The sequence below is a fragment of the Belonocnema kinseyi genome, chromosome 5 (assembly GCF_010883055.1).
Source record: "Belonocnema kinseyi isolate 2016_QV_RU_SX_M_011 chromosome 5, B_treatae_v1, whole genome shotgun sequence".
NCBI classification, from domain to species: Eukaryota; Metazoa; Arthropoda; class Insecta; order Hymenoptera; family Cynipidae; genus Belonocnema; species Belonocnema kinseyi.
The window spans coordinates 92,903,373-92,923,207 of NC_046661.1; the positions used below are offsets into that span (position 1 = coordinate 92,903,373).

Genomic DNA, 19,835 nt, shown 5'->3' on the forward strand with positions numbered 1-19,835 from the left:
CGGTGTAATTCATAAAAAAATTCATCCTGAAATATATTTTTTCAATTATGGTTATTTTAAATTCAAAAAAGCCTTTTAGATACTTTAAAAATTAAAAATATTTTGTTATAAACATATTTGAATATTGTTTTTTTTAAAATAAATAAATAATATTTATAATAAAATTTAATTGATTGGGTTGAAGAATTTTCTAGTTCGGATATTTTATAATTCGTCAATTTTCTGTAGGAAATTTTCAAATTTGGTAATATTATAAACTGTTCGGGAATTTTCCAATTCTAAAATCTTAAAGTGTTGGGAATGGATCGACTGAAATATAATATTCTCGACGCAATATATTTTCCCTACAATTTATAATATTAGCGAGTGACGACTGAAAAATCCCAAAAAATAAAATTCCCGACACTGTCAAATTCCCCAATTGGAAAAATTCCCGAATAATTAAATTTCCAAATTAAAAAATTCTCGAATAGTTCATAATATTACCGAATTCGAATATTCTTGAATAATAAAACTACCGACCATTTATAAGATTACCGAATTTAAAAATTCCCGACAGAATAGCCAAATTATAAAATATCCGATCTAAAAAATTCCCGAATTTAAAGAATAAAATTTTTTTTATGAATATTATTCAATCATTAAAAATACAAAAATCAAACAGTTTTATGAAAAAAATACTTTTTAATTAATAATAATAACAATAAGAGAAATATAAAACAAAAAAATTAATTTATAAACATTATTTATTTATTCAAAAAAATTCATATATGTTTATAACAAAATATTTTTAATTTTCAATCTTTTTCTGTCGGGAATTTTATAATTAGGGAATTAATTTATGCGAGAATTCTCCAATTTGGGAATTTTATTATTCTGTAATTTTATTAGTCGGGAATTTTAATTTTCGGGATAACTAAATTAGGTGCAAAAATTTGGTCATGAAATTTGCGAACAAGGAAATGAGTATCATCAGTTTGTTTATATAAAAATGATATAAATATAATTTTCCTGTAATTTTTGATAAAATTCCAAAATGATAAAAAAAAGTCGAAAATGAATTCAGAAAATGTTCACGGTTTAAAAAAAATCTTTAATTATCTTCCATATTTTTGAAAATCTGTTAAAATATTTTTTAATTTTTTAAAGTTTTCTTTCAAACTTAATTTTTCTTAAGGCTTTTAAAGTTTTAGTTTTAAATCTTTAAAAATCTGTATTAAAAAAATTACAAATTAAATTAAATTGTTATCATTATTCAAAGTGGTCTTGTATAATAATTTTAAAACCACATAAATCTTTCCTTTGACGAACAATATTTATGAATTTTAAATCATAGATTTTTTCTTTATGCCTTACGGTCCACATAAATTAAAATAAAATTGAGCCAAAAAACATTTTTTCAAAATCAGAATTTAAAAAATTCGTGAACATTTTCTGGATTCATTTTTGACTTTTTTTCAATAATTTTTAATTTTCTTTAAAATCTCAGGAGAATTATATTTGTATAATTTTTATAAAAACAAACTGATAATATTTATTTCCTTGTTCTCAGATTTCATGACCTAATTTTGGCACGCATTTAGTTATTCGAAATTTTTATTTCGTATTAAAAATTATTTTTCCCTCAAATTCTCCGTTCCAAGTTAAAAATTATAATTCTGGGACGAATGAAAAATCCCAAATAACAAAAAATTATCAAAAAATAAAATTTCCAAGTAACGACTGAAAAATCCCGAAAAATAAAATTATCGAAACTTTGCAAATCCTGAATTGGAAAAATTCCCGAATAATAAAAGTACTAAAAAATAAAATTCCCAAATTGAAAAATTATCGGACAGTTTATAATATTACATAATTGGAAAATTCCCGACAGAATATAGCCCAATTGTAAAATATCCGATCTAGAAAATTCCCGAATTTAAAATAATTAAATTTTTTTACGAATATTATTTATTTAATAAAAATACAAAAATCGAGCCCATGTTGAATATCTGCAAGATTTTACAAAAATTATAAATAATTTGTAAAAAATGTATTGTTATTATTCTTCAGCGTGGTATTGCATAATGATTTGAAACCAAATCAATCCTTTCTTCGACCGACAATATTTATGAACTTTAAATCACAGATTAGAATATTTGAAAATACAATATTTGAATTGCGCGGAAAATTCTCTAAAATATATGAATAATTATTAATTATTAATTATTACCAGGTCCTAAATCCGCACACATTTACAAAAACTTGAATGATCAAATGTTTATTTGGTTTCAGCTGAACAAATTTCACGTTATCTATATTCAAATTTTTTTAAATATGTGCATATGACTTAAAAAAAAATATTTTTGCACATTTTCAAAAAAAATGTTACTGACCAAAAATTCATTTTAAAATTTCGTAAATTTTTATTATTATTCACTAGTAAAAGCTGTAAATACAACAAATTCGTCATAATTTTTGATCCAATGGGAAATATTTTGAATTCGAAATCGTTAAATTTTACTGTATTAAATTGTTTTTTTTTTCAAATTTGTCAAATGCCAGTCCATCTGTTTTTTTTGGATGATGGAATTGAATTGATCGAATTTAAACATCCAATTTTTTTTTAATGAGGTATTAAGCTTTGTATATTTTAAGCTTCGATTTTTCTAAGAGTATTTATTTTTAATTTTTCAGAACTTGAAATGTGTACCTTATCTAATCTTTTAAAATAAATCTAATTTTTTCTACGATTTGTAGAAAACCCTGTAAATTAAAAAAAAATTCCTTGAAATCTTCCATATCTTTTTTTGACAATTTTGGAAATCTTTTAAATTTTTAAAAAATATTCCCTTAAAATAATGTTTCAAAATGAAAAATCATTTTAGATTTCCCTATGAACCTTAAAGAGAATGTTTTTATTCTTTTAAAGGCCTTCAAAATACCTAAAAATCTTCCAATTTTTTTTTAAATCTGCAATAATCTACATTAAAAAAAATTAAACTGTGGCTATTTGCACCGAAATTTCAGTACGAATCGCCCAATTTTATTCAGTATAAACACTTCCTTTAAATTATTTGAAAACATTTTAAATGTTGAAAATTAATTTTAAATCTTTTCAAAACTCCTAAATATTTCTTAAAATTACTTAAATTATTTCTACAAATTATAAGTTTTCAATTGTTACTTAAGCATCAAAATTCAACAATTTCAACAGTTTCTAATTGTTTACTTTAAATTCTTGGGTCAAAATTTACTCGTCTTAAATGAACAGTCAAATATTGGTTGGATGTTTAAATTTTTTTAATTACAAAGATTTCGAATTGAAAAAGTTTAAATTTGAATATTAAAGTCTGAAAATTCTTCAATCTTTAATATTATTTATTTATTATGTCTACAAATTCTTTAAATTATAAATGTACGCTTAAAAATAAAAATCTAAAATGGAAAATTTTGAATGTACATAATTTTCAAGTTACGTATTGTGAACTGAATAATATCATAATTGAAAGATATTATTTAACTAATTATTTCACAAAACTGTTGAAGTCGAACTTCGACAGATTTTGATTATAAATATTTGTAAAATTTCCCGGTCAAAAAATAATAAAATTTTCAAACAATTGATCATATTACCGAATCGAAAAACTCCCGGCAGTTTATAATATTATCGAATTTGAAAATTCTCGAACTATCAAACTCCCGAATTAAAAATGTTTTAATTTATTTACTAAAAATACGATAATTAGATATTTTTGTAAAAAAAATTATTTTTAATAATTAAATTTGCTAAAATTCTGTTTTGAATTTAAAGTGATTATAATTTATAAAAAATGATTTAATTGTTTGAATTCGGAAATTTTCTAGTTCGGATATTTTTTAATTCGGCTATTTCCTACCCGAAATTATCAAAGTCGGGAATATTATAAACTGTCGGAAATTTAGGTCAACTGTAAAATCCCGAATAATAAAATCTAAGAATTGGAGAATTCCAGAATAATTTATAATATTACCGAAATTGAAAATTCCCGCATAATAAAATTTCCGAATTAATAAAATTCACGAATTGTAAACTTCTTGAATCATAAAATTCTCTAATAAAAAAATTACCGAATTGGAAAATTTTCGAATAATAAAGTTCTCGAACAGTTTATAAAATTACCGAAATGGAAAAGTCCCGAATAATCATATTTCTGATTGTTTATAATATTATCGATTTTGAAAATTCCCTAACTATAAAATACCCGAACTAGAAAACTTCCGAATTTTATCAATGAAACTTGCGTCTTCATATTCTGCATTTTCTACTTAATTAAGTATCGTTAAAGATTAAGTTTCTTAAATCTCTATAAGCTTGGAAGTACACATTCTCATCGTAAAACTCACGCTGTGCGCTCGATTTTTAAGATACATTTGTAAATGTATATTTTTTAACCAACTTAAGATAAATAAAAAACTACAATACTTTTTTCATATATTTTTATCTATCTTGCGTTGTTATGCTAAGAATAGGATTTTTGTTTTCAATATTACCTTTTATCGATAAAGCCAAATATCCTACAAGTCTTCTTTTAGATTATTTACATACCTCGAGTTTTTTGGCGTAACATTGTAATTTTTTCTTTTCTGCATATTAATTACGATAAATAAAAACAAAATCACGTGTCCCATTGGAAAATGGTTAAAAGACATATTGTAGGATTTTTCAAAAGCTATAATTTTCCTTTGAGACTTTTTTTGTATTTTGCGTCGTTTGGTTCGAAAATTGAATGTTGCGGCGTAAAATTTCGAGCAATTCTAATACTTTCTTAATCAGGAATGATGAGAATGTAATAAATCATTACAAATTAGTAGCTCTTTTTCGGGTCAACAATTTTTTTTCAATCTTATTTTTACCGTAACTTTTCTCATTTTTCCACAAATTTTTTAATTTTTCTTTAATTTTCAATGTTATTTTTTACGTATAAGATAATTATTACGAGTCCTATCAAGAAGTGATTATTAAAGAATTTGTAGATATTTTTTGGGATCATAATTTTTGTTAATTCATCCTTTTGGTATCTTGCATTGTTGCACCAAAAAATGCAGTTTTTTGCATTATTTTTTGTGCAATCAAAATTTGAATTTTTGATTTTCCAAAAATTTTTATTCTCTTGACTTTTTTTCATATCTTGCGTTTTAAGGCTTAAAATTTGCATTCTCGATTGATTAAAAAAAAATTTAAATGCTATAACTCTGAGAATTTTCTTTTTATCAAAAAAAGTCATTAGTCATTATCAAAGATCGATTTCATCCGTTCAGACAGACGCCATCGTAAAAACTTGATTTTCGGATTCAGGGGATCTCGAAACATTGAGTTCGGTTGAAAAACTGTGGTATCGAATTTCCCAAATTCTAATACCTTCTCAATCATAAATGATAAGAATGTAAAAAAAATGATTTAATTATTTAAATTTGTCAATTTTCTAGTTCGGATATTTTTTAATTCGGCAATTTCTTGTCAGGAATTTTATTATTCAGGAATTTTCAAATTCGGCAATATTATAAACTGTTCTGGAATTTTCCAATTCGGAGATTTTATTATTCGGAAATTTTATCATTCGGGATTTTTCAGTTATCCCAAATTTCTGACGGTTTATAATATTATTTTTAAATTCGGTAATATTATAAACAGTCGGAGATATGACTATTCGGGAATTTTACATTTTGGTAATATTATAAGCTGTTCGAGAATTTTATTATTCGGTTTATAATATTATCGAATTTGTAAATTCCCGAATAACAAAATAACTAAAATAGAAAACTCCCGAATTTCAACAATAACATTTTATTTATTTATTATAAATAAAATAATCACACATTTTTATTAAAAACCCTATTTTATATGTTTATTGTTGCTAACATTATTTTTAGAATTTAAAATAAATATAATTGAGAAAAAAAACAATTTTATCCAGAAATAATCAGATAAAATTATTTGAATATTATACTTTTAATAAATAAATAATATTTATAAAAAATAATTTAATATAATAAATTGGCGGGAATTTGGGACGACTGAAAAATACGGAAAAATAAAATTCCCCACTGTAAAATTCTTAAATAAAAATACATCCGATTAATAAAACTCACGAATTGGAAAATTCCCGCCTAATTAAATGTTCAAACAGTTTATAATATTACTGAATTGAAAAGCTAAAATCATTATAATTAAATAAATAAATAATAATAATTAAATACCCTATAATTTCATAATTTTTTCATTTTTTCTCTATTAGATAGTCATTTTGAAAAATAATAATTTTTAATAGAACTATCAAAAATTAACCGTTTGTTGTAATTTTTGGTCTTGAAAATTATTATTTAAATGTAAATAATGCAATGAGAATATAGAAAAATGGTTATTTGTGATAATTTCAAATATAAATTGAAATACGATTATATGTATTTAACATGATCAAATAAAATGTTACATTGTACGTAGATATTAAATCTTGATCAGCTCCCTCATGCACTTAAATATAACATTTTTCTTACTTTTGAACTTCAAAATTCAAAAATTTTTGTATAAACATAAAGTAATTGAATATATTTATGTAATAATAAGGTCAGAAGAAGCGTTAGATAGATCGAATTTTATATAAAATACATTCAAAAGATATTTTTATGTTTTTAAATATTAAAAAAATATTCATTGTCAAATATCAGTCAAAAGTTGTATTTTTGCAGCAGGTGAAAAATTACAATTTTTCCATATTCTCATTGTATTATTTGAAGTGAAAAATTTACTTCAGAAAACAAAAGTTACCTAAAAAGATCAATTTTTAACAAAAAATGAAATAATAACATTTTCAGTTAGAATAATTAATTTTCAACCATGAAAAAGGAATTTTTCAACAAAATATTTAAATTTTTAAACCAAAGTGACAAGTTTTCGACAAAAAATAAAGAATTCTAAAAAACAAGTTTAATAGTTGATATTTCCACCAATTTTGTTTTTAATTTTTTATATAAAAAGGTTGAATTAAATAAAAAAATACAAATTTTCAACCAATTATTTCAATCCCGGGCCAAGACAGACTAATGTTTAATCCAAAAAGAATCATTTTTGACAAAAAAATATAATTTACAGCCCAAAAGTATGCATTTTCTACTAAAGTAATTGAATTTTCATTATCAGTAAAAAAATGGTTAACAAAACACATGAATTTTCAATCAAATTTTAAATATTCAAAACAAATTTTTAACCCAATGTTAATTTTTCAACTAAGAAGGTGAATAAGTTACAAAAAAGATATTTTTTTAACCAAAACAATGGTTCTTCAAACAAAAAATGAAGTTTTCACCCAATAGTGGGGTTTCTTATCAAGAAAGGCGAATTTTCCACAAAATAGTTAAAATGTTCAACCAAGAAGATTAAATTTCGATTAAAAAATACATTTTTGACAAAAAAGTGGAAGATATATTTTCAGTTTGAAAAATAAATTTTCAACAACAAAAGCTTATTTTTAAACAAATTAATTAATTTTTAACAAAAAAGATTTATTTTAAACAAAATATCTGAATTTTTTAAAGAATCTTTAACCAAAAAGACGGATTAGTCAACAAAAAGAAGAACAAAGTTTTAACAAAATATAGAAAGTTTCAAATAAATAGATAGTTGGCTAGTTTCTAATGGAAATAATTAAATTTTTAATAAAAGAAATTAACTTTAAAATAAAATAATGCATTTTTAACAAAAAAATTAATTTTTAACCTAACAGTTTAATTTTCAACCCGAAGGTGAATTTTCTACCAAAAGAAAACAAATTTTTACCAAAATAAATTAATTTTCAACAAATTAGTTATATTTGTAACAAACCTGATGAATTTTAAACCACAAAATTAAATTTCTAGAAAAAAAAACATAAATTCCCCACAAAAAATAGTATATTTAAATTTTAAGTCGAAAAATTTATTTTTATTGAAAAAAAAATAATAATTTGAAATCAAAGAAATTAATTTTCAATCAAAAAGATTAATTTTTTAGCTAAAAAGATTAGTTTAAAAAAATATATGATTTTCTAACCAAATTTTAAGTTTTAAAAGGAAGTTTTAATCTAATAAGTAAATTTATAACCAAAGTGATTAGATTTCAACAAAAAATGTAAATTCGTAATCAAAAAATTAAAATTCTACAACAAAAGATAAAGTTTTAAAAAATACAGAAATTTTCAATCAAAGAAGATAAAAGTTAAACCAAAAATGTGATAATTAAAATTTCAGTTGAAAAATTAAATTTTTAACAAAAAAGTGAAATTCTTAATATTTCTTATTTATATTTATTTAATCTTTATTTGAATTGAAATAATTACTTTTGAAGACAGAACTTACTTCAGAAGGTCAATTTTGAACTAAAAATAAGAGAATTAAATTTTCAGTTAGAAAAATTTATTAATATTCAACTAAGGAAAAAGTAAATTGTTAAAAAAATATTTAAATTTTCGACCAACGTGATGAATTTTCGATTAAAAAAATAATTATAAAAACGAGAGTAATAGTTGATATTTCCACCAATTTTTAATGTAACCAATTCGAACTCAAAAAATTCAACAAATAGTTGAATCTGACAAAAAAAGACAAATTTTCCACAAAATAGTTAAAACTTGCAACCAAGAAGATTAAATTTCTATTTAAAAATACATTCTTGGTTAAAAAAAATATTTTTAAACAAAGAAATTAATTTTAAACCAAAGACATTAATTCTAAGCAAAATATCTGAATTTTTAACCAAATTTAGAATTTTTAAAGGAAATTTCAACCAAGAAGGTGGATTAGTCAACAAGAAGATTAATATTCTACCACAAAAGACAAATTTTTAACAAATTAAAGAAAGTTTCCAATAAATAGCTAGTTAGCTACTTTGTTAATCCAAACATGGAATAGTGAAAATTTCAGTTTAAAAAATTCGTTACAAAACGAATTTAAAAGAAAATAATTAAATTTTTAGAAAAAAATTTTTTTTAAACTAAAATAATGAATTTGAAACCAAAAAATTATTATTTAACCGAACAGTTTACTTTTTAATCCCGAAGTTGAATTTTCTACCAAAAAAGACAAATTTTCAACAAAATAATTTAATTTTCAAAAAATTAGTTGCATTTTTAACTAAAAGGATGAATTTTTAACCAAGAAGATGAAATTTCTATTAAAAAAAAAAAAACATAAATTTCCGAAAAAAAATATAATATTTAAATTTTAAGTTGAAAAAATTAATTTTTATTAAAAAAAAAATAATAATTTGAAATCAAAGAAATTAATTTTCAGAGATTAATTTTTCATCTAAAAAGATTTAGTTTAACAAAATATACAAATTTTTAACCGAAGTTTGAAATTTTAAAAGAATTTTCAATCTAATAATTGAATTTCTAACTAAAGAGATTAGTTTTCAACAAAAATGGTAAATTCGTAATCAAGAATATTAACATTCTGTCACCAAAAAAAAAGTTTCAACAAAATACAGAAATTTTCTAATTCCATTTTCAACTAAGTATATGATTTTTGTGAAAAAATGAAAAAATAATCAAAATTCGGTTTTGAATAAGATTAAATTTAAATAATGACATTTTTAGGTGAAAAATTAATTCTTAACCGAAATAAACTAATTTTTAACAAAATATTTTTTAACCAAAGAGATGAATTTTTAACAATGGTGTTAATTTTCAAGCTAGAAAGACAAATTTTAATTTTTGGGGTTTTCCTGTCACTCAAATTTTTCATAGAACTAGAAAAAAATAACTGTTAATAAAAATAAAAATAAAAATAAGTGTTAATTTTCAAAATTGTTATCTAAATGTAAATAATAAATTCAAATACAGAAAAACGGTTGATACAAAAATAATCTGCAAATTTTAAAGAATTTTAAGTCAATTAAAAAATGGAGTCATTCATATCGAATTTAATGGAAGTTTATCACTATGATAAAGTAACTTCTGCAAATCATAAAAATTCTCAAATCATATCAGACTTTCCTCAAAATATGCTCAAAATGTTGGAAATTAAACCGACTTGTTTTCTAAATAAAGGATAATGTTCTAGTTATTTTAGAAAGAACATGAAACCTAGATTATTTAAAAATAAAAAAATCTATTAAATAAGAGGGTCAAAGACTTACTTGACATATAGAGTGTATAAGATTGGTCCTAAATTTGCCACCTGCACGAGCATAACCATATAAGCAGGAAGTGTCCATCCTTCAGGAGCAGTATTCACCAATAATGGCAATTGCACATAAACTCCATTTATTCCAATCCAGGCTCCGAGTCCAAATAACAAGGCCAGGACATCAACGAGAGGTTTTCGATTGCTGAGCCTTTGCGTCAGCATAACTGATTCCATTTGCATATACCCGAATTCAAAATTAATCCAATTACTATTTAAATTTCCTCTTCATCGGCTTATTAAACGTAAACGTAGAGACTTTTACTTTTCACGCTCCGAAATTTGCGGGACACTTAAGTAACATATTTCCGTATCAGCACTTTTGACAGCTGCCTCATGACAAAACTGATAAAAATCTAATAAGTTTTGACTGATTCGAATAAATCAATTGAATTTGATTAAATGCAGCACTTTGGAAAAAACTCGTAGCAAAATTCCAGGATTCGATTTTAGAGGTTAGTTTACCGTGCAAGAGTTCACTTTCCCTAAAGATCACGAATGGTCTCGTAGATATGATTGATTTCAATCATGATGAATTAGTAGACCAGCTTGAAATTAATTGACGAGTTTAGCTTCTGAGAAATGTTATTATATGTCCTTGATGAAGAAATATGTTATACGAAAGTGCAGAAAGACTAGGTTAAGTGGAGTTGCTTAGTTATTCTGCGACATCTGCGAGTAGTGAGTGACTTTAAGATTTATCGCCGATACGCTTGCTTATTGTATTTTTATGGCCGACAATCATATCAATTCGAAAAGTCTTGCATGATGTTATGAAAATGAACTGATTGCAACCAATCGTAACCTCAAACGGAGAGGCAAATGTTGCAATCGTTGCAATGGTTGCAATGTGCGATCACGTGTGCGTGCGCACATGCATAAAATAGTGCGCAAGCGTATCAACTTTCAAATATCAGTCATAATAATAAAATTAATATGGATACATAATAAATTAATTAAAAAAATTAATTAAATAAAGTATACTATACCTTATATTATACCTTACATTGTATATTATAAATATATTAAAATTATATAATATAAAATATATTGTTTTGTTGAAATTTTTTTCCTTTCGTAAATTAATTGTTTCACTGAAAATTTAACTATTCAATGTTTGGGTTAACATTTATTTTCTTAAATTGAAAATTTATCTCTTTGGTTGAAAATTCATTATTTTAGTCAAAAGTTAATTTCTTTGCTTCAAAATTAAACTATTTGGTTAAAAATTAGTTTCTCTTGTTAACACTGCATTTTTTAATAGCAATTTGAACTATTTCATGATGCTAAATTTTCGAGCCTAGAAGATGAATTTTCTGCGAAAATGTTAAGTTTCAAACCTGAAAATAATCATTTTTAATAATAAAGATGAACTTTGAACTAAAAAATATGGATTTTCCACCAGAATAATTACATTTTTACCCAAAGAAAGATGTGTTTTCAATGAAATAACTAATTTTTCAACTGAAAAAGATAAATTTTCAACTAAAAAAAGCGAATTGTCAACAAAATAGAAAAATTATTCTACTTAATAAATGTTGGAACTAAAATGATGAATATTTAATAAAAAAAATGATTTCTTATCCAAATTATTGAATTTTCTACTAAGAAGACTAACTTTCTACTGAAAAAAGAAGAAATTTTCACCAAAAATAAAGTAGTTATATTTTTAGTAATAACAATTTTTTTAACCAAAAAAAACAACATATTTTTAACAAAAGAGTTAAGTTTTCAACTGAAGAAATAAATTAAAACCCAAACAGATGAATAGTAAATCAAAAAGATGAAATTTCCATTAAAAAGCATGTATTTTTCATAAGAAATGAAAAAGTTACATTTTTACTCAAATAATTAAATTTTAATTAAACAGATGAATCTCTAACAAAAAGTGCATTTTTTCCCCAAATTTCTCATTTTTAGCACAATTCAAGGAATTTTGCAACCTAATAGTTAAATTTTTAACTAATGAAGTTGATTTTCAACAAATATAATGAATTAGCCATCAAGAGAAGACGAATTTTCAATCAATTAGTTAAATTTTAATCTGAAGAAGACAAATTTTCAAACAAATATACAATAGTTAAGTTTCAGTTAAACAAAAATTAATTTTCAAACAAAAAATATTTGTCGAAAAAATAGTTCAATCTTAAACAATAGAATAAAATTTTGTTAACTAAAATGAGGAATCATGAACCACAAACATTTGAACTCAACGAAAGAAGTCAAATTATCAAGAAAATAGTTTAATCCTCAAACAAAACAGAATAATTTTCAATGAAACATTTCTGAATTTTAACCAAAAAAGATGCAATTTTAAAAATGATAGACTATCTTTTAACCCAAACTGACCAATTAAAAAAATGACATTTTAACAAATGTGTGAAATTAAAAAAAAAATATTTATGTTAATTTTAACTTTAGTTTATTGAAAAGTCCCTGACTCTGCCAGGTTTTCCCCGACATTCCCTAAATTTTTCTGATCGTTTTAAGTTCCCTGAATTTCTGGAATTCCTTAAACTGTATCAAACCCGAATAAAGATATAAATATTTCTTTTAACCGTTGGCTATTTTAGTAACAAATTTGATATGTTGTAAAGAGGCAAAATTATTTAAAGGTTTGTTTAACGCAGAAACTAATAAGCATTCAAAAGATTTCGATAGACATTTGAGATAACGCTAACACCTTTAAAAGTGGGAAAAAATGACTTTTTTGGTTTAAAATAACGTACAGCCCACAAATATTAACCAATTTAGACAAACAAAAATTTGAATATAGCTGATAAGATTTCTAACAGACTTGCTGAGCCTGAATTTTGAATTAGGTTTTCAATTTTTTTGTAAATAAACAAATATTATGAAAAAAATGACCATTTTTTCTATTTGACCAGTGCCGGCCTTTAGAGTGGTCGATCCGGAGGGGGGGGGGGGGGGGGGTGTCGCCCAGGGCGCTGCGTCTAGGGGGCGTCGAAATTGGTATTAAGATAATTCGCTTCCTACACAATTACCCAAAATGAACTGATTGTACGTCTTTGCCTAACCAGAAAAAATATACTGCCGTCCCAATGAGAAAAGTAGTAACTACATGGCAGCACATTCACTAGTCGTTACGGGCTCAAATTAAAGATAAGATTTCAAAGATTATTTTTTATGAATTTGAGATGTTTGCTACAACTTTCCTAGGCCATGTCACAAGTTGAAGTCGCGGTACAAAATTCGGGAATTTTAAAAATATTTTTTAAACTTATCACGCAGTATATTTTCTCCAAAATGTAAAAATATCTGTATTCGGGCTCATTTCACGTGTAATTTAATAAGCTCTTTAATGGCTTTTTAAAAAAGTATCTCGACCACTTTTTGAACAAGTAGCTACGTTTCAAAGTCAGCAATGATTTTTTTATAGTGCCGACCTATTCATAGTATATACTCTGGCGGACCGAAGGAACCAAAAGGAGCCTCTACAAAGTACCCTGAAAGGCCCCACTGAGTCCCCCTTCGGTTCCTTCTGAAAAAACTAAAAAAGCAGCAAGATAAACTTTTAAATGGCTGAAATTCGAATTCTACGATAAAATTTGCATTAGAAACACACGGAGTAATCGCAATACTTTTTATTGCAGCGTTAAAAGCTTAAAAAATAAAATATCTGTCATTTACATGGACCGAAAGCGGCTTCAAGTGCAGCTTCTTTTAGTAGCAGTTAATAAGCGTTCCTTCGATAAACTTAAGAATTTTGATTACCGCCACAGAGCGGGAACCTCAGACAACAACGCTGCGTTGCTAGTGAGAGCAGTCAGCAGTGTCCTTGAGGTTACGAGACGAGATGTCAGGAAAGGATATTTGTTTAAATTCTCATTTTTCATATTATTCTTATCGGAGAAGGTATTAAATTTGTGTAAAATTAGACATATAAATTATTTCATATATTTATTTACATTTATTTTCCAATTTTGAATTTTATTTTTAAACTTCGCGCGCAACATATTACTTGATCTATTATGGATGCGCTTGAAGTCACTTTTAGCAGAAGTTAATGACTTATTAAAAATAATGGTCTGCCAGGGTATATCTACAGTTTCTTGCTGGACAGAGTAGAGGTCATTTTGATTTCTTACTATTTAGGTTAATTTTAAAAGTCCAACTCGAGTATTAAATTGTATTAATGCAAGTATTGTAAGACCTTAGTTACTTATTTGTCTTTCGTTCCTCAAAGAACACAAAAGATACTTATAAAAATTCTTCTCTATCAAAATGCTGTCCAAAAAGAAGGCATCTGGTGCAGAAAATTCCCAGCGGGCACATTTCATATTTTCAAATTTAAATTTCTTTTGTTTCAAAAAACTTTAGATAACTAGTTTATATCCCTAATTTTTAATTATCCTGCAATTTATTATTATTTTTTCATGTTTTAGAACAATCATCAGATGCGATCCATGAAAAGTAAAAATCCTTCTTCGACTACGAGTACCGCAACTGGCAACACCAGCGACAATCCTTCAAGTCTAAAAAATGGAGATAAACATTCGGCGAATGATTTGTTCACGGCTAGCGCTGATACCCAAGATCGTATGATATCAAAGAAAAAACACTGATATCAAATTATCTTGTTATTTGTGATTCAGCAAAACCAAGCGATGCAACTATTTTTCTTTCTAAGGTAATCCAGCGGATTTATGTTCTGTTCTGTGAGTCATCTTAGCGATGGGAAATTTTGATATATATTATGTGGCCTGCTTGACTTTAAAGAATCTTTGCCCTACTAATTGGGAAGGCTGAATCGAAAGTTTGAAGTTATTTCGATATGAGCTAAAAATATCCGTGCAGCATTAGTACACTGAAAAATAGATTTTATAATTTTAAGAATTTTCCACTAAGTTGAAGAATATTTGCAACTTAAATAGGCGCCAAATATATTTTATTAATGTAAGATGAACCCGTGTAGAAATTTCCCCGGTTGGCCCCAATACAACAAGGTTTCTGGTCGGTACCCGGCCGGGATACCTCTGGCTGGGTTCCATGGACAGAAACCGGGCGGGAGCCGGTCGGGCTACATTTTTCTCAAATCACGTAGTCTGGGGCCAGCTGGTTACGGGCCGGGCCAACCGTGGTTATATCCCATGGTCGGGAGCCGGCTGGGCACTGGTCAGGTTAATGTTTTTGTAGAAATTACACATTTTTTAAGAGCCGTGATATTATCAAAGACGTAATTATGGATGCTAGATGAATTATTATTTGAAAATTATCATTTAAAGATTTATTCTACCAATGAAACATAAATGAGCATTTTTAAATCCTTTAAAGAAAAACATTAAATTTTTTCGAATAATTTAACGTTTTAAATTAAACTGTTATCGATTCTGCTATATGCAACAACATAAATGATACAATTTTCATAAACTTCTCTATATTCAGACAATGTTTAGCCTGTACAATTTCAAATTTACCGCCATATATAGCGCCTGCTGTGTCTGTCGTCTGCCTAGACACTCAGTAATTTTCAGTTTCGCACCTGGAACGAGGATGCTCCTTGCACTCACGTCGCGTCGTCTCTTCGAAGTTCGCAAATAAAATAGAGACTCGTGGTTAAAATCAACCTTATTTCAGTAATTAGTTTGTAACCACCACTTAGTGAGCGAATAATTATTATTTTCAATTAAAATATAGTCTTGTGTATACAGTTTTTACTTTCTTCCTTACTAACCTTAAATCACCACGTGGCTTCCAAATTTCTATGAGATTCTATCATCAGGGAATAAAATTGTACTCCAATTTTCTTGCTACAATTACTACAATACAAGTTAACAATTTCTCGCCTGAAGCAACATTTCTTAACCGCTTTTTGGCCGGATTACCCGACCGGATCCCGGCCAGTATTGAAGCCGGTATCCGATCAGTTTACCGTGACGTTTTTAGCCGGATCCCGGCCGGATTCCCTGACCAGCGCCCGGCTTAAAGCGGGGCTATCCGACTGGGACCAGGCCGGATCCTTCATTGGATTCCTACACGGGAAGGCCCCCTTACCTTAAGAATATATAAATTCTTTTTAAATTATTTTTGTCTATATGATAATAAGGCATAATTAATCTTAGACTACAGAGGTTATGTCTCGATGTGACTGCGCGAAATAAATACATAATAAATATATGTAAATAGTGCTTTGCGAAATCTTTAATTGAAAAGTAAATAAATTGCGAACATCAAAGTCAGAAGTAAGTATACTGTTAAATGGAGTGCGTATAAAATTGATAGATTACAAGTTGCAAGATATTTTTCCGATTGGAAAATTATAATGTACTAACCACATTTTGATCAAAGATATTCAATTATTTGTATGCTGTACTTATCACTCTTCTTTTAAGTGAAACGCAAAATGCCTAAAATTACAAAAAAAAAAGGAAATTATCTGAAAGGACGTGGCACGAAACTTTATAAGAAATTATTGAACAGAGCAAAAGGCGAATTTTTCCTTTCCGCATTTCCTTTTCCGCAATAATATTCTCATTTTAAGGATATTTTTTCTCTTTGGTTAGAATATGCCTGTAAGAATATGACGCTCTTATATCATTTCCCGTTGTAGCTCTTTCTAATATTAGAGATTACGATTCAGATGTTTCTCATGAAGCTCTTACATTTTCAAATGTAACCAAGGATTTTAAATTCATAGTAGAAATGATTGTATGGTAAAATATCTTATTTAAATTGAATATTGTCAGCAAAGCAGTTTGAAAAAATCAGTTATTGGAATCTTGTCAGACTTATCTGCAGAACTATCGAAACACGGGTTTCGAAAGTGCTGTGATATGTGCGAAAAAAATAAAAAAAGAAAAAACGCAAAAAAAAAAATACGAGTGTGAAGCGCCAGGTGAGCCCGTTGAAGATACTGAAAGAAATTTTAAAATAATTTGGTCTTTTTTATATAACCTGAAAATATCTTCTAAACGCAATTTAGAAAGTTCATAATAAATTTAGCAAAATTCTAAATTTGTTGATTAACCCTATGTTTTTTTTTCAATGCCAGTCTTTTTAATTGTGTACTTCATGATGATTTCTGCAAAATTCATAATTGGTTGATAAATTTTATATTTTTTTAAAAACAAATTTAATAAACAATGCATTATTCGGGCATCTGTCGATGGAAAAATTATATTCTTTTTTATGCCAGTCTTTTTAATTAGGAACTTAATGGAAATTTCATTACCAATCACACTTAGTTGATAAATTCTATGATGTTTTAAACAAATTTAATAAGCATATGCATTATTTGGGGTTTGCTTATGATGTACTATTTTTGGATAAATGGAAATCAACAATTAAAAGTCTAACATCGAAAAAAAAAAAAAACAATTTTACCGTCAACAGATTATTTAATTTTATTAAATTTTATTAAATTTGTTTAAAAAAATAATAACATTGATCAAAAAATTATGAATATTACTGAAGGTATCATGAAGTTCCCAATTAAAAAAATCGAAATAGAAAAAAACGAGTTTTTCTGTCGACAAATGCCTGATTAATCCATTTGTTCATTAAATTTGTTCAAAGAAATCATAAAATTTATCAACTTATTATGAATGTTGCTAAAATTAACATAAAGTTCCCAACTGAAAAGACTGGCATTGAAAAAACCGAATTTTTCTGCCAACAAATGCCCGAAAAATGCATTTGTTTATTAAATTCGTTTAAAAAAATCATTAAATTGACCAAAAAATTATAAATTTTTCTGAAGTTATTATGAACTTCTTGATTAAAAAAGTTTACATAGAAAACAACGAATTTTTCTGCCGATGGATGCCTGATAACTGCATTTATTCACAAAATTTGTTTATAATATAAACAATTATAATTCGAAATGAAAAATTTTCAAATATAATATTGTTTCCATTCAAATTTCTTGCAATATAACTTGAAAAACGTATAATTATGGAAAATCTTAGAAAACATTTTTTCAACACATTATTTGTTTATAAATTTTTTTTGTTTATTGTCTAATATTAAAACATCTTTAACTAATGTTACTCTATGCAATTTAGGCGATTTCAACAATTTTCTAGTTATTGTCAAGCATCGGCTTGTCTAAATCGGTCTAGGGACGGATACTATCGGAACACTGACCAGGTGACCTTATAAAAAATTAGCCTTGACTTTGAAAGGTGATAGCGCCGTCCAGAATATAGATAAACAAATTTTTGACAAACAGTCGGAAATCTGATTAAATTCTGCGTTTAAGAGCCCTAGATGAATTGATTTAACTACGAGGTATTGAATTACCACGTAAGAAATATATAAATAATACTAGCAGTCTTGCGCGCGCCACGGCGCGCGCCTATTTATCTTTTTATGAAAAATAATAAATGAACAGCCTATCTTTTCTATGTTATACATATTTAATGAATGTCGCAAAATATTAGTATAAAATAATACAAGACATCAAGGGATGAGTTCTGTATCTGAAACTGTAGTTAATATTTTATAATAGGATTTCAACGAATTCTTTATTTTTAGGTAGAAAATGAACTATTTTATTCCAAATGAGATTTTTTGGTTTTATTAAAGATTAATTTACATCTAATATTGATGAATAGCATTTCCTATGACTTTGTAGCTCACGTTGATGATAATCATATTCTTTAAATAATGAACTTTGCATTTTTACATCACAATTTTGCTCGTTGCCACTCGGTAAACTCTTCCCTGAAAATTTTGGTTAAGTCTCCCCAACATCAGTTCATGCGATCAATGTCATAACATTTTTAGTAATAACTGTTTTATTGTTCCGATTTATACCAAATCAGTAGACTTCTTTGTAAGGCTCCCACTTTCCTCCCACTTGTCTCCCACTTTCCCCTGGACTTATCACATTAAAGTTATCTTTTTATAAACAAAAATAAATGAAAAGTCTATCTTTTCTATATTATACATGTTTAATGAATGTTACAAAATATTAGTATAAAATAATACAAGACATCAAGGGATGAGTTCTGTATCTGAAACTGTAATTAATATTTTATAATAGGATTTCAACGAATTCTTTATTTTTAGGTAGAAAATGAAAAATTTAATTCCAAATGAGCTTTTTTACTAAAGATTAATTTACATCTAATATTGATGAATAGCATTTACTACGATTTTGTAGCTTAAGTTGATGATAATCATATTCTTTAAATAATGAACTTTGCATTTTTACACCACAATTTTGATAAATCAATTTAGTAAAATTTTTGAACGCGCATGTAATAATCAACAATGACCTTATATGTTGAAAAACACATCTAATAAGTTTGTTGCCACTTGGTAAACTCTTCTCTGAAAATCTTGGTTAAGTCTCCACAACATTAGTTCATGCGTTCAATGTCAGAAAATTTTTAGTAATAACTGTCTCATTATTCCGATTTATACCAAATCATTACACTATTTTGTACGGCAAATTTCTACCAATTTTCGATTAGCGGGCTTTGTTAAGTCTTCCACTTTCCCCTGGACTTATCACAACGAAGTTTATGAAAAACATAAATATTTTGTTTAAAATTAAAATAATAATTATTATATTTCAAATTGCATTGAAATTAATGAAATATTGTATTCAAAATAACACTTTCAGCAAATAACTATTTGAAAAATTATCGTGTGGGGCGAAGGTGTTGTAAAAAATTTAGTTGGGGACA

General features: G+C 26.1%; 1 protein-coding gene across 1 annotated transcript in view; it reads right to left on the bottom strand.

The window, feature by feature from the left end:
• Positions 1 to 10,992, bottom strand: part of LOC117172904 (solute carrier family 52, riboflavin transporter, member 3-A-like) — a 14,141-nt gene extending 3,149 nt beyond the window's left edge. The window contains exon 1 of the mRNA XM_033361200.1: positions 10,133 to 10,992. Coding sequence (XP_033217091.1) covers positions 10,133 to 10,362 — 230 coding nt within the window. The 5' untranslated portion in view covers positions 10,363 to 10,992. The remainder of the gene's footprint in view (positions 1 to 10,132) is intronic.
• Positions 10,993 to 19,835: the final 8,843 nt, after the last annotated feature.